The sequence below is a fragment of the Nicotiana tomentosiformis genome, chromosome 2 (assembly GCF_000390325.3).
Source record: "Nicotiana tomentosiformis chromosome 2, ASM39032v3, whole genome shotgun sequence".
NCBI classification, from domain to species: Eukaryota; Viridiplantae; Streptophyta; class Magnoliopsida; order Solanales; family Solanaceae; genus Nicotiana; species Nicotiana tomentosiformis.
The window spans coordinates 109,462,337-109,473,238 of NC_090813.1; the positions used below are offsets into that span (position 1 = coordinate 109,462,337).

The following is a 10,902-nucleotide window of genomic DNA, read 5'->3' on the forward strand; positions in this document are numbered from 1 at the left end:
AGATAAAGTACTAGAAGAAGTGGAAGGGTTTTTTATATTATATATATATATATATATATATATATATATATATATATATATATATATATATATATATATATTCTTAACGGGTTAACGGATTATCCGTTAAGAAATTGAATAATCCGCCCCCAAACCGATAAGCCGTTAATAAAAAAAAATTTAATTTGTTCCCCGTCCGTTAAACCGTTAACCCGATACCAATAAGCCATTAAGTTTCGATTTCGATTCGGTTTTCGGTTTCGGTTCGATTTTGAACACCCCTAGTTGTTATGCCTTTTAACTAACCAAAAAGAAAAGAATTATGTAAGAAATTATAGTCATGTTGCATACTATAATTAATGAAGGATTTATAGAAAGTAGAATTTTAATAAATTTTAAGTCCTAAATATTAGGTTCATACATAAACGCATACTCCTAAACTTGAGGAAAAAGTGCTCGAGATTTTTACTATAAAAAATAAAAAAAATTCTAAACCTAAACCAAGGTGGAAGTGCTCGAAAAGTTTACCTAAAATATTTATAACTAATTAATAAATTTTGTACCTAACATAATTATAAAGAATTAGTAATATTTTTCATACAAGCTTTTGTACTTAACTAGTTTCAAGATATGCGTGTTGCACGTGTACTCTATCGTTGAGTATAAATATCTTTAAAAAAATTACATAATATTTAATAATATATTATTGAATTGTAAAATAATTAAAAGAAAAAATTCAAGCATATGAAAGTGATGAAAATTAGTGACATTTAGCTAACTCAACAAAAGAAAAAATCTTACTTCTACAATGTCCTTAAAAAATTCTCACACAATATATTATTGTTATCAACTCCCCATATAGCCGTATGATTATAGAGTTAAATTAAATTTAAATAATTTGGTTTTCGAAATGTCATCCATTTAAAAATAAATTTATATCACAATCACTTGCATTTTGTTGTCTTCATCATGTCGAGGAAAAGCAAACAGATTGCTAGACAAATAAATATAAACATAGGCTTAAAAAGGAATTTTCAACTGGTTAAAACTTGTTGACGACAATTTAGACGCGAGATTTAAATAATTTAATTAATACTAAAGTTTTGTTTTTGTTTGTCATAATTAGTCTTTAGTAATTTCATGGATGAACAAAAAGAACGGCCAAAAGAACGACCAATGTGTAATTTGAACTTTCTTAAATTTACAAAAAATTCAAGAATTAATATTTCTATTGATTAAATTCTTGCTATCTCTCAATCAACCTACATCACAATTTACGATGCGCTTAGAATGGTAATCGTAATCAAAAATTTTATTTGCGTATTAAATATGTATTTATTCAAAGAGAATGCATTGAAATTGAAATTGAAATTGAAATTGAAAATAGAAGTCTATACTCCATATGAATTCATTTCGGTCACTTTTCCGATGTTAATTTACAAGTGGTATTATTATTCAATTTTACGTCAAATAAGGTAGGCATTCAATTCCTATTCAAATTAGACATGTTATATCAAAAAGTTTCCATATTAGACATGAAAGTCATATTAAATATATACAAGCTACTCCCTCCGTCTCATATTAATAGTCATGGTTACTAAAAATAATTGTCTCAAATTATTTGTCATTTTAGAAGTTCAAGACCAAATTGATTGTTTTTTTTCTTCTTTTTTACCTTTAGTAATAATTATTCTTGAAGATAGAGATAACACATAAATAGAATAAATATTCAATGAAAATAGATTATATCTTAAGACAAGGATAGAATAGTCTAATCTCTTTTCTAATTAATATTTCTTAAATGGCGTGTAAAAGAGAACACAACATATAATATGAGACGGAGGGAGTATAATATAACCATCTTAATAGGTAAAACTCTAAAGTTGGCGTAGTTACTGTTTTCACTTTACTTTGTTCTTTTGCTCGAGTTTTTTTATTTTAAACAAAATTTGACTACGAATACAATTCTTGGTAATACCTTTGACATACACAACTTTACAATATATTGGACTTTAACCTTCATTGAGATTGACACATAGAATTAATCTTTGAAAAAGAACATATATGTCGAGAAAAATAAATTACCTCAAGAAATATATACACAACCAAATAATTAATAGAAGAATGGTTATTGTTTCGCTGTGTAAAAGTACTATACCAAATTGAAAATTGTAGAATAAATTGGAATGGTTGATAGCATTACTATGATTAAATGCACCAAATTAAACCTCATATACATATTCTAAAAACCCTAAAGTGAATTCTAAACCTTAAAAAAAAGAAAAGAATCTCCAGCCTAAAGAATCTTTAAGCGAAAATAACATGGGTATTAAAAGAATCTCAAACCTAAAGGACTAAAGAATCCAAAACAAAACCTAAAGAATCCTAAATCTAAAGAAAGGTCATACGGCACTAAAGAGCCGTAAACCTAAATAAATAAAGAGAAGCAATATATATATTATTAGCTATTATTTTTTAAAGCGGCAATAGTGTAATTTTCCCAAAAAATAAAGAGGCAAACAAAGTATTCACCTAGGACCAGCTTTCCTATATGGACCAAACCAAGGTAGTAAAAGTTTTCAAATTTAGTTCTGCTCAAGTACATCGCGTTAAATCCAATAAGTGTCATTTAGTTGGGCCAAAAACTTACAAAATCTCAAGAAGTATAAAAGAAACGCACATTGCGTAAAAACAGGCTCAAATTACAGGCCTCCAACAATAGAAGGGCCCAATAGATACCCTAGAATTCCCCCAGCCCCATCTGTTCCATATAAGTTCCTCATAAACCCTAAAACAATGTTGTCCACCGGCCACATTTGTAGAGAGAGAGAGAGAGAGAGAAATCGGCGAAGATGAAGTACAATCCAAGAGTATCCTCCTCCCGCCGCAAGAACAGGAAGGCTCATTTCACGGCACCTTCCAGCGTTCGTCGCGTGTTGATGAGCGCACCTTTGTCCTCCGACTTGCGATCCAAGTACAACGTCAGGTCTATGCCGGTAAGGAAGGACGACGAGGTTCAGGTTGTTCGCGGGACCTACAAGGGCCGTGAGGGCAAAGTTGTTCAAGTTTACCGTAAGAAGTGGGTGATTCACATTGAGCGCATTACCAGAGAGAAGGTTAACGGATCTACCGTTAACGTTGGTATTCACCCGTCCAAGGTTGTCGTCACCAAGCTCAGGCTCGACAAGGACCGTAAGTCTCTTCTTGACCGTAAGGCTAAGGGTCGTGCTGCTGCTGATAAGGATAAGGGTACTAAGTTCACCGCCGAGGATATCATGCAGACCGTTGATTAGTTTTTCTGCTACCTCTTTTGTTTCTGTTCTGTTATATTTTATTGCTATTGCTACTTGGTGCTTGTTGGGATAACTAAAGAGGGTTTTTCCGAGACTCTGAATTTTCTGACAACAGTATGCATTTTTTGCTATAATCAAATGTCATGTCATTCTCGTTAAGTATTGTGTTAGCTACATTTTTATCTGTTGCCCTGTGTCTATTTTCCTTGCTACTTATAAAAAAATGTGGTTTTGTTCTGCTAGTTTGCTTGCTCTACTAGTTTATGCATTAAACATGTTAATGGCACACTCAATTAGGTGATTAGTAGTTAGGCATTTGATTTTTTGGAGTAGCTTATATAATAGTGCATACAGTTGTTAAAATGCCGCGCCTGCATTTGTGTGTTTGATCTAGGTTTGAATTGTCTATTTGTAGTTCAAAACTATGTAGATTTTGAGCTATATTTGGGTTTCTTATCAAAAGTGATTGCATACTTTGCCAACTATCTAGTATGTGATTGCAGCTCTGCTGAGAGCTGGTGTGATGATTCTTCATTCACTGATAACTAAATCTAATGCTTGATTTTCTTTGGAGCCGGAAGCTCTAATGTACTTGAATATTAGGCAGGAGGTAATATATAAAATCAGTATAGTCTGATTGATGATTGTGTCTTGCCGCATTTTCTGCTTCTGAAGCAGCATCTCCATCAGTTAGTGAGCTAGCTGCTACTTCTGCTAGAAGTCATCTTTAATACTCTAGTTTTTCTCTCCTATACCTTCACTGCTGCATTACCTTTGACAACTCAAAGTAGGAGTGGTTGATGTTTGAAACCATGGATGGTCTTTTTCTCATATGTCCAAGTCTTAGACATAAATATCCTGTAGTTGTGTGACGGTGGGAGGTACTAGGTAATCCATGGAATTAGTTGAAGTGCTCACAAGCTGACTCGGTCACCACCTTTATCCAAAAAAACAATTAGGAGTGATTGATGCAATGGTGAATTCAAGTTTTTAAGCATTTAGGTGGAGATTAATGATATATCCACATTTCTTTATAACAATGAATTTAGACTTGGTATTTATTTTATCATCAATTATTTATATGCAGTTCGAATTGAAAGTCTGTTGCACCTACCATCAGAATTGTGTATATGCTCCTGTTCTGATGATTTGGGTGGAATAGAACACAAAAGAAAAGCTTTGAACTGTGAGGCACTAGACTTGTACTGTACAAGTTTACATACTTCCTATAACGATACTTTTTTTCCTGTATTCCCTCGAAATTGCATAATCGATTTGATTTGGTCACTTCATATTAGTACTAGTCGACAACATAGTTTTTCTAATTTTGTTTGGCAGTTTATGTCCTTTGCTTAGAGTAGTCTCACTGTGTAAACTTGATTTTCTCGAGTTGTAAGAGGTGGTTGTTGTCTTGTCTAGTTGATAGATCATACTTCCACGCTGCAATTTAGCTGAGACAAACATTTTGTGCCTTCAGACTCCCAACATATAACCAGTCGAATCACCTCAATGATATTCTCTTCCCACAGTAGCACTTGAAAAATGCCCAGAGCAGTATGCAAAGTTACAGGACAAAATAAAATGAAAAACAAAGGATTATTTGGTCTTTGAAATGAAAGCGGATAATCCAGTCAATGGACGATGCTAGAACATTACCAGAGTAATAGCAAGGTTAAGTTTAAGAGCTTTTCCTCTCTTGCAGTTGCAATTGCGCTCCAAGATAACAATTTTGGTTCGCAAACAACATTTCATTCTGAGCTGTAGAGCTAGTGGTTCTGTTTTTTAGAAAAGCTGGAAGGCTTAACTTAGCTTTCGCTTTCTACGAGTAATCTTTAGGCATAACACCAGATAGTAGACAGTTCAAAGGCAGTTACTAAGCAAATGCACTTCCAGTTAGCATAGGTAAAGAATTTAGTACTATGTGAAAGGAGTCTGGTCTAAAATGACAGGTAACGTAGTAGGGATGGTATGAAACTTCTTTCAATAAGTTTCATCTAGTAGTACATTTTTAGCCACAGAGCACGTGGAAATGCAATTATTGAAAGCGCTTCACAGCGAGGAGGCTAAGACGCTCAGTAGGCTCCGAACTTATTTTCGGAATACTAGGACTGGAGCTTATTCAGTATAAACGACAGATTATCCAAATCACAGCAAGCAAATCCAAAGAACACAATTTAGCAATTGAAGAGATCAATTTAGCAAGTTAAATCTAAATTTATGCAATCGGTATGTCAGCTATTGCATCATGCCAAACAAAAAAACTCTTCCAGAGGGAACACAAAAATCTCTTCATCTCTATACTTTCTCAAAAGGGAATGAAAAGACAAGGAAAACTAAAAAAAAAAAGACCATAAAAAGGTCCTAGTATCGGAGCAACTCTTCCAGAAATCATTTAATCTGTGAAAAAAACCACCAGTTTGTTGAACTATTTATTGAGCACCTGTCCTCCAGGCACTACCCAAACAAATTTTTGGTTGTACACATCCGAAGATGCAGTTCAAGGCTTAAGAGCAAGGGCCACACCAAACCTGGGTGTCTTATCCAAGGCCTTGGTGTCAAACTCACTAGAAATAGTCAACAATGACTTCGGAATGAGCTCATGCTGCAGTAGAGCCCCCAGCTTGCCATGATTATTGAGCTTGAGCTTCAGAATTGTCAGGTTATCAACAGCATATGACCCTCCAACTGTGAAAGTGTTCTCATTTGTGGAGAACCTTCTAGTGATCTCGCCCACAGCAGCACTCTTCTTCACTTCATCTAGATGATGTATATATGATGCCTTTATCGTGTCCCCTTTGTCACCCCTGAGGAAAAAAAGTAGAACAACAGATATGTCAAACTTAAATCTTCTTAACATTTATGCTTTAGTTTCATAGATATACAAATGCTCACACTGATTAACTTACAGTATTATAGCAGCACAAGAATCTGGTTTTGTCACACTAATGCCAGCAGTATATTTTGCAAGTTTATCCCCTGCAGTATCATAACTCGCCTCTGCACCGATGGCGAAAGTGGGAGTACCAAGCGTGACCGAGAGATCAGCTGTAGGACTTTGATTCAGACTGACAGCTGTACTAAAGGCAGCATGATGGTGATAGTACTGAACCTCTATCTGCAAGAACAACCAAATTCAAGTTTCAGAGGGGAAACTTCTATAATTTCTGGCAATTGATCATAGCAATAACATATGAGTAGTTTTCACCTTGCCAGAACTGTAATCAGGGAACTTCAGAGAGGCAATAGTTTTTGTTGAGGGGACGATGTCATTGAGAGTAAGAGTAGTTGAGATCTGCAAGGAAAAGGTTGAAACGTGAAGACGTAAAACAGACAAAAATGACAAAGAGACGGGTATGATTCTGATTTCTGCAAAGAAGATCACGGCATGAGCAACTCACGTTTGACCCTGTATCCACTTTGACATCAATCAAAGTGTTCTTATATTTGTACTGTGCTCCAACATCTCCAGTTGAAAGCCCTCCCTTCTTTACAGCAGTTGATGTAAGGGCCTATATCGAGGAATCAAGATTAAAGAACGGGAAATTGGGAATTCAAGCTGATCTATTAATGTGGAAAAACAAAATAGAGAAAATTTTTGCACATAAAAAGCTGAAACTCTCTACTGGAGCCATTTACTTTAGGAAAAAGGATTTTTCTCAAGTCAGCCAAACACAGGTGCCACCTTAAGGTGAAAAGGCTAAATGCTTTAAGAATCATCCTGTATTTTAGAAAATGGCCATATGGGAGCTTACTCAAACTCTTTCTGTATCATTTCCTTTTTTTCTTTCTTTTTGAGCAACAAAGGAGATTATTTTATTTCTAAAAAGTACAGCACCAAGAGACTGCTATCATCAGTACAGAGATGGGACTAGAAGATTGTGCATGGATCTTAAGCAATATCCTAAGAAAGGCAAAAACCATATGATACAATGAGGCCATAAACTGCACAAGCTTCTCAGTACCATGTGCACTCTCTTGTCTGTACCAGAAAGATAAGAAGTCTGACGCATTGAGTTTCAATAAGCATGTAAACACCAAAGATTATGTTTAATTGCTCTTTCCACGCATTGTCATCTTTTTTTCCTTTTGAGCAGGTGGGGTGGGGTGGTGGGGCTAAAGGCATCCAGATGAATAGAGGCGTGGCAAGGTGCAGCTTGCATTGGGAGGGGTGGCTGGTGTTGGGGAAGAATGGGTGGTCTAGTAGGGAGAGGGTTATACGAGGCTGGGGTTTGGGAGGAGAATGGGAAGGGTGCTTTGATTTCGAAAAGGAGGGTGAAGGTCTGGCAGGGAGGGGCTTGCAAACTGTGATGGTGGAAGGGAGACAGTGCATGGTGTGTTCAGGTTTTGGGAAGGTCCAAATGGAAGTGTTATAACATTCAGTTTGGGTAAGGGTAGGGGTGGCTTTTGTAATGATGAGGAGAAGGCACAAACGCACAGTGGTAAGAAGAAGGTACCATTAGGGGAAGGGGAAGAGGAGAGTTGACTGTTGAGTGACGCAATTACAATTTTATCTGGCTTGGGATAATCATCTACTTGAAGTCAACTAATCTCTCTTCCCTATTATTTTTAAGGTAAATATGATTAGCTCTGTCGGAGTTTTCATCATTTTTAACTTTCTCTAGATTCTCTAAATGAATGTTGATGGTATAAGAGATCAATTCACAACATATCAAGTTAGAGGAGAGGTCTCATGTATTTCATGAAATAGAGGGGACATTATTTTGCTCGACCTGAGTACCTGACGAGAGGTCAAAGAAACGACCCTAATATATATATAGCTCTTCAAAAGTTGGGTAAAAATTGTCTGCTTAGAAATTTTCTAATGGTAGTTTGCTCATTACTCTTCCATAGTAGGAAGATAAAAAGCCAATAATCAAAATCGCCATTTTCCGTACTCAGAAACTGCAAGAATAGGAATATAACGTACATTTTCATTTTATGTGGCTCCCTCCATTAAGTTGGACTTTCTCAAGAATTTGCTACTTCATTTTTCAACATCAAGAACAAACTCCGGCTAAAGCATATCTTTAATGAAAATATACTTCAGACAAATACGGCAAATGAACAACGAAAAGAAGAGGTAGAACTTTCTCTGTGTCTTGCCAAATCAATACTACTTAAACACCTAGTGTTGACAACAAAATTCTACAGCCTTTTGTTTCAGCTTCAAAAGTATAAAGGAACAAGTCAATTGTTAGAATATTACTGCATCTACAGTACCAAATTATTGAACAACATCTTGTGCCAAGTTTGAAGTTCCCAAATACTAAGGTATAGCATTGGTCTCCACTCTCCGATTGTGTAAGTTTTGGTCTTCATAAAATATCAACAGCTTTAATATTTTTTGATGTCCGAGAAATCCATCTAGAGTCAACCCTTTGGCCAATTCAGCCTTCGAAAATCGGGGAAGATGGGCCCACCCCTCTACCCTTCTCCGCTTAAACACCAGAGTTAGTTTGCTTGGTGCAGAGTTGTGACCTAAGACACAAGTCCCTCAACCTTAGAGGATTGAGCTAATCCCGGAGGGGGCTAAACAACTCTAATATTTTTCTTTGAAATGGAAGTATCAACAACTTTGTTTACCACAAATGATGAAAAAATATCCTCCTTTACCTCAAATGATTAAAACACATCCCCTGGGAGACGCATATCATTACTGATTACTCCGATAAGATATCACAGGAATCAAGGACTGAGCTAAGTTAAAGGTGATGTTTAATCATTTTGTGAGGTAAACGGAAGAGATGGATTGAAATTTTAGCTGCGATATAGAATCAAAGGTATATCACACCTACATAGTACGGAATACAATTTCTGCAATAGAATCAACAATACCCTTAAAAAAATTGGAAGCTACAATTAAATCCATTTTCACTAGATGAGATACGTGGTGAGTAAAGATATAATGGCTTTGCTAAACAGCATTATCCAACTTTTATGTTTTGTAATTAAAGTTTAAATTTACGCACTGTTATTTTAGAATAAAAAATTCAAAACGCACCTAAGAAAAGGCCCTAACATCTTAAAATTTATGATAGGCGAATAGCTGTTTCTCCATAGCTAAATAAAATCCGCATCATACTGAGCAACAGAAAATTCTCAATAGGAAAAGGAGTTAAGACGCTGGATCAGGACTTCAAGCCAAGTGACAACTCAAATCATGAATTCACTATAATAAGAAGATTGCATAAAACCCTAAGCGTACAAATTCCGCACCTAAATAAACCAAAAATGAGATTCTCCACGGCAATGATATGAACTATTACGAAATAAAGGCGAGAGCTAAAAGTCAATAAAATCGTACCACTCCAGTGTCACTGTAGGTTGAAATAGATAGTTTCTGATCGGAGATATAGTCCTTTGTCAGCAGATCTGTCGATTTTAAATCAAATATCAGGCGACTTGTCAGTATATGCATCTATATATGATAATTCGTCTACTTAACTAATATAGTCATCGCTCATGAGTAACAAAATTGAAATTAAAATGAAAAGAAGATGAAAGTTCATTAAATGGATCGAAAAATCACCTCTGGCTTTCTTGCCAATATCAGAGAAAAGTCCAGGTCCCTTGCTCATTTTCTCACGGAAAGTGGTGAAAATTCGTATCAACTATAGAGATAGAGAGAGTAGCGTAGCAAGGCGGAACGTGAAACTGGAGCTGAGAGGGAACTAAAAAATATTGAGGAGAAAAGGTCCGATCAACACCAGAACGTGACAGTTTGTGGTCGCCAACATGGATCCAATATAGACCGTCGTTTTAATCGGACGGCTAATATTTGTGGTCTGGTCTATTGGAAATTTCCTTGGTAAATGTGTGACAACTGATTTGAATCTTCATCAAGTCTCAACAATTATTACATTATTAAATGAAAAAAGTAAATTAAAAGAAGGTTCTTCTGATTTCTGAAAAATATCCGATAAAATTGTAACAATAAAAAGAATCAGCATTGTCCCATTCGTATAGTTGATATACTGCAGAAGAAAAAATAGAAACGATGAGACTCAAACCATTCACATATCGTGGAAAAGACTTTAACCTACCACTAGGCTATAAACTTGATTATTTCTTGTAAATTGATAATCAGTTAAATTATTAGCTCTCTTATGTTTTGCTAATTTGATATTGTGCAATCCACCTGTGGGGAATAAAACTAATAAACTTATAAAGGTTTTAAATCACCTTAATCACTAAGCTATATTTTTGGACTATGCTAAGGGATTCAAAACATAATATTTAAAAAAAATAAATAAATTTCGCCTTATATATATATATATATATATATATATATATATATAGTATAAGGGGTCGGGTGAACCTTCCGCTCCTGTCCACGACTTTGTATGTGAAAAGGCGTAATTACTTTTGTAGGTTCTAAAAGTCTTAGATGTTGGCAAAGTAGAGTCTAAAGTTAAAACATATAATATTTCTAGATTAGTTGAGGTGCTAATGAAACTTGGTATAGAGTAAATTGTAAGTGGTACAGTGTGTGTGTGTTTTACAATGGGTGTCACAGTGTGTGTTTGTGTTTTACATTTACACAATATCTTGAATTCGGGATACCATATAATCGTATAATGCCAAATGGCCTAACTATTTGCATGTGTTA

At 35.2% G+C, this 10,902-nt stretch overlaps 2 protein-coding genes across 2 annotated transcripts; one reads left to right on the forward strand and one right to left on the reverse strand.

The window, feature by feature from the left end:
- The first annotated feature begins 2,786 nt into the window (after positions 1–2,786).
- LOC104098925 (large ribosomal subunit protein uL24z-like) lies at positions 2,787–3,452 on the forward strand. The gene has a single exon (XM_009605782.4). The coding sequence runs from the start codon at positions 2,853–2,855 to the stop codon at positions 3,291–3,293; it is 441 nt and encodes a 146-aa protein (XP_009604077.1). The 5' UTR covers positions 2,787–2,852; the 3' UTR covers positions 3,294–3,452.
- Positions 3,453–5,452: 2,000 nt separating this feature from the next.
- Positions 5,453–10,299, reverse strand: LOC104098924 (mitochondrial outer membrane protein porin 2). The gene is made up of 6 exons (XM_009605781.4): positions 9,823–10,299; positions 9,598–9,665; positions 6,692–6,802; positions 6,499–6,585; positions 6,200–6,408; positions 5,453–6,097 (listed from the first exon to the last, which is right to left on the reverse strand). Exons 1-6 carry the CDS (start codon positions 9,869–9,871, stop codon positions 5,791–5,793), a joined length of 831 nt encoding a protein of 276 aa, XP_009604076.1. The 5' UTR covers positions 9,872–10,299; the 3' UTR covers positions 5,453–5,790.
- Positions 10,300–10,902: the final 603 nt, after the last annotated feature.

Excerpts from the sequence above, each read along its gene's own strand:
- LOC104098925 (XM_009605782.4), top strand. The coding sequence starts at position 2,853 with ATGAAGTACAATCCAAGAGTATCCTCCTCCCGCCGCAAGAACAGGAAG.
- LOC104098924 (XM_009605781.4), bottom strand. The coding sequence starts at position 9,871 with ATGAGCAAGGGACCTGGACTTTTCTCTGATATTGGCAAGAAAGCCAGA. Across the intron at positions 6,803-9,597 it reads CCTACAGTGACACTGGAGTG|GCCCTTACATCAACTGCTGT; the intron begins GTACGATTTTAT and ends TCCTCGATATAG. Across the intron at positions 6,098-6,199 it reads TCTTGTGCTGCTATAATACT|GGGTGACAAAGGGGACACGA; the intron begins GTAAGTTAATCA and ends TTTTTTCCTCAG.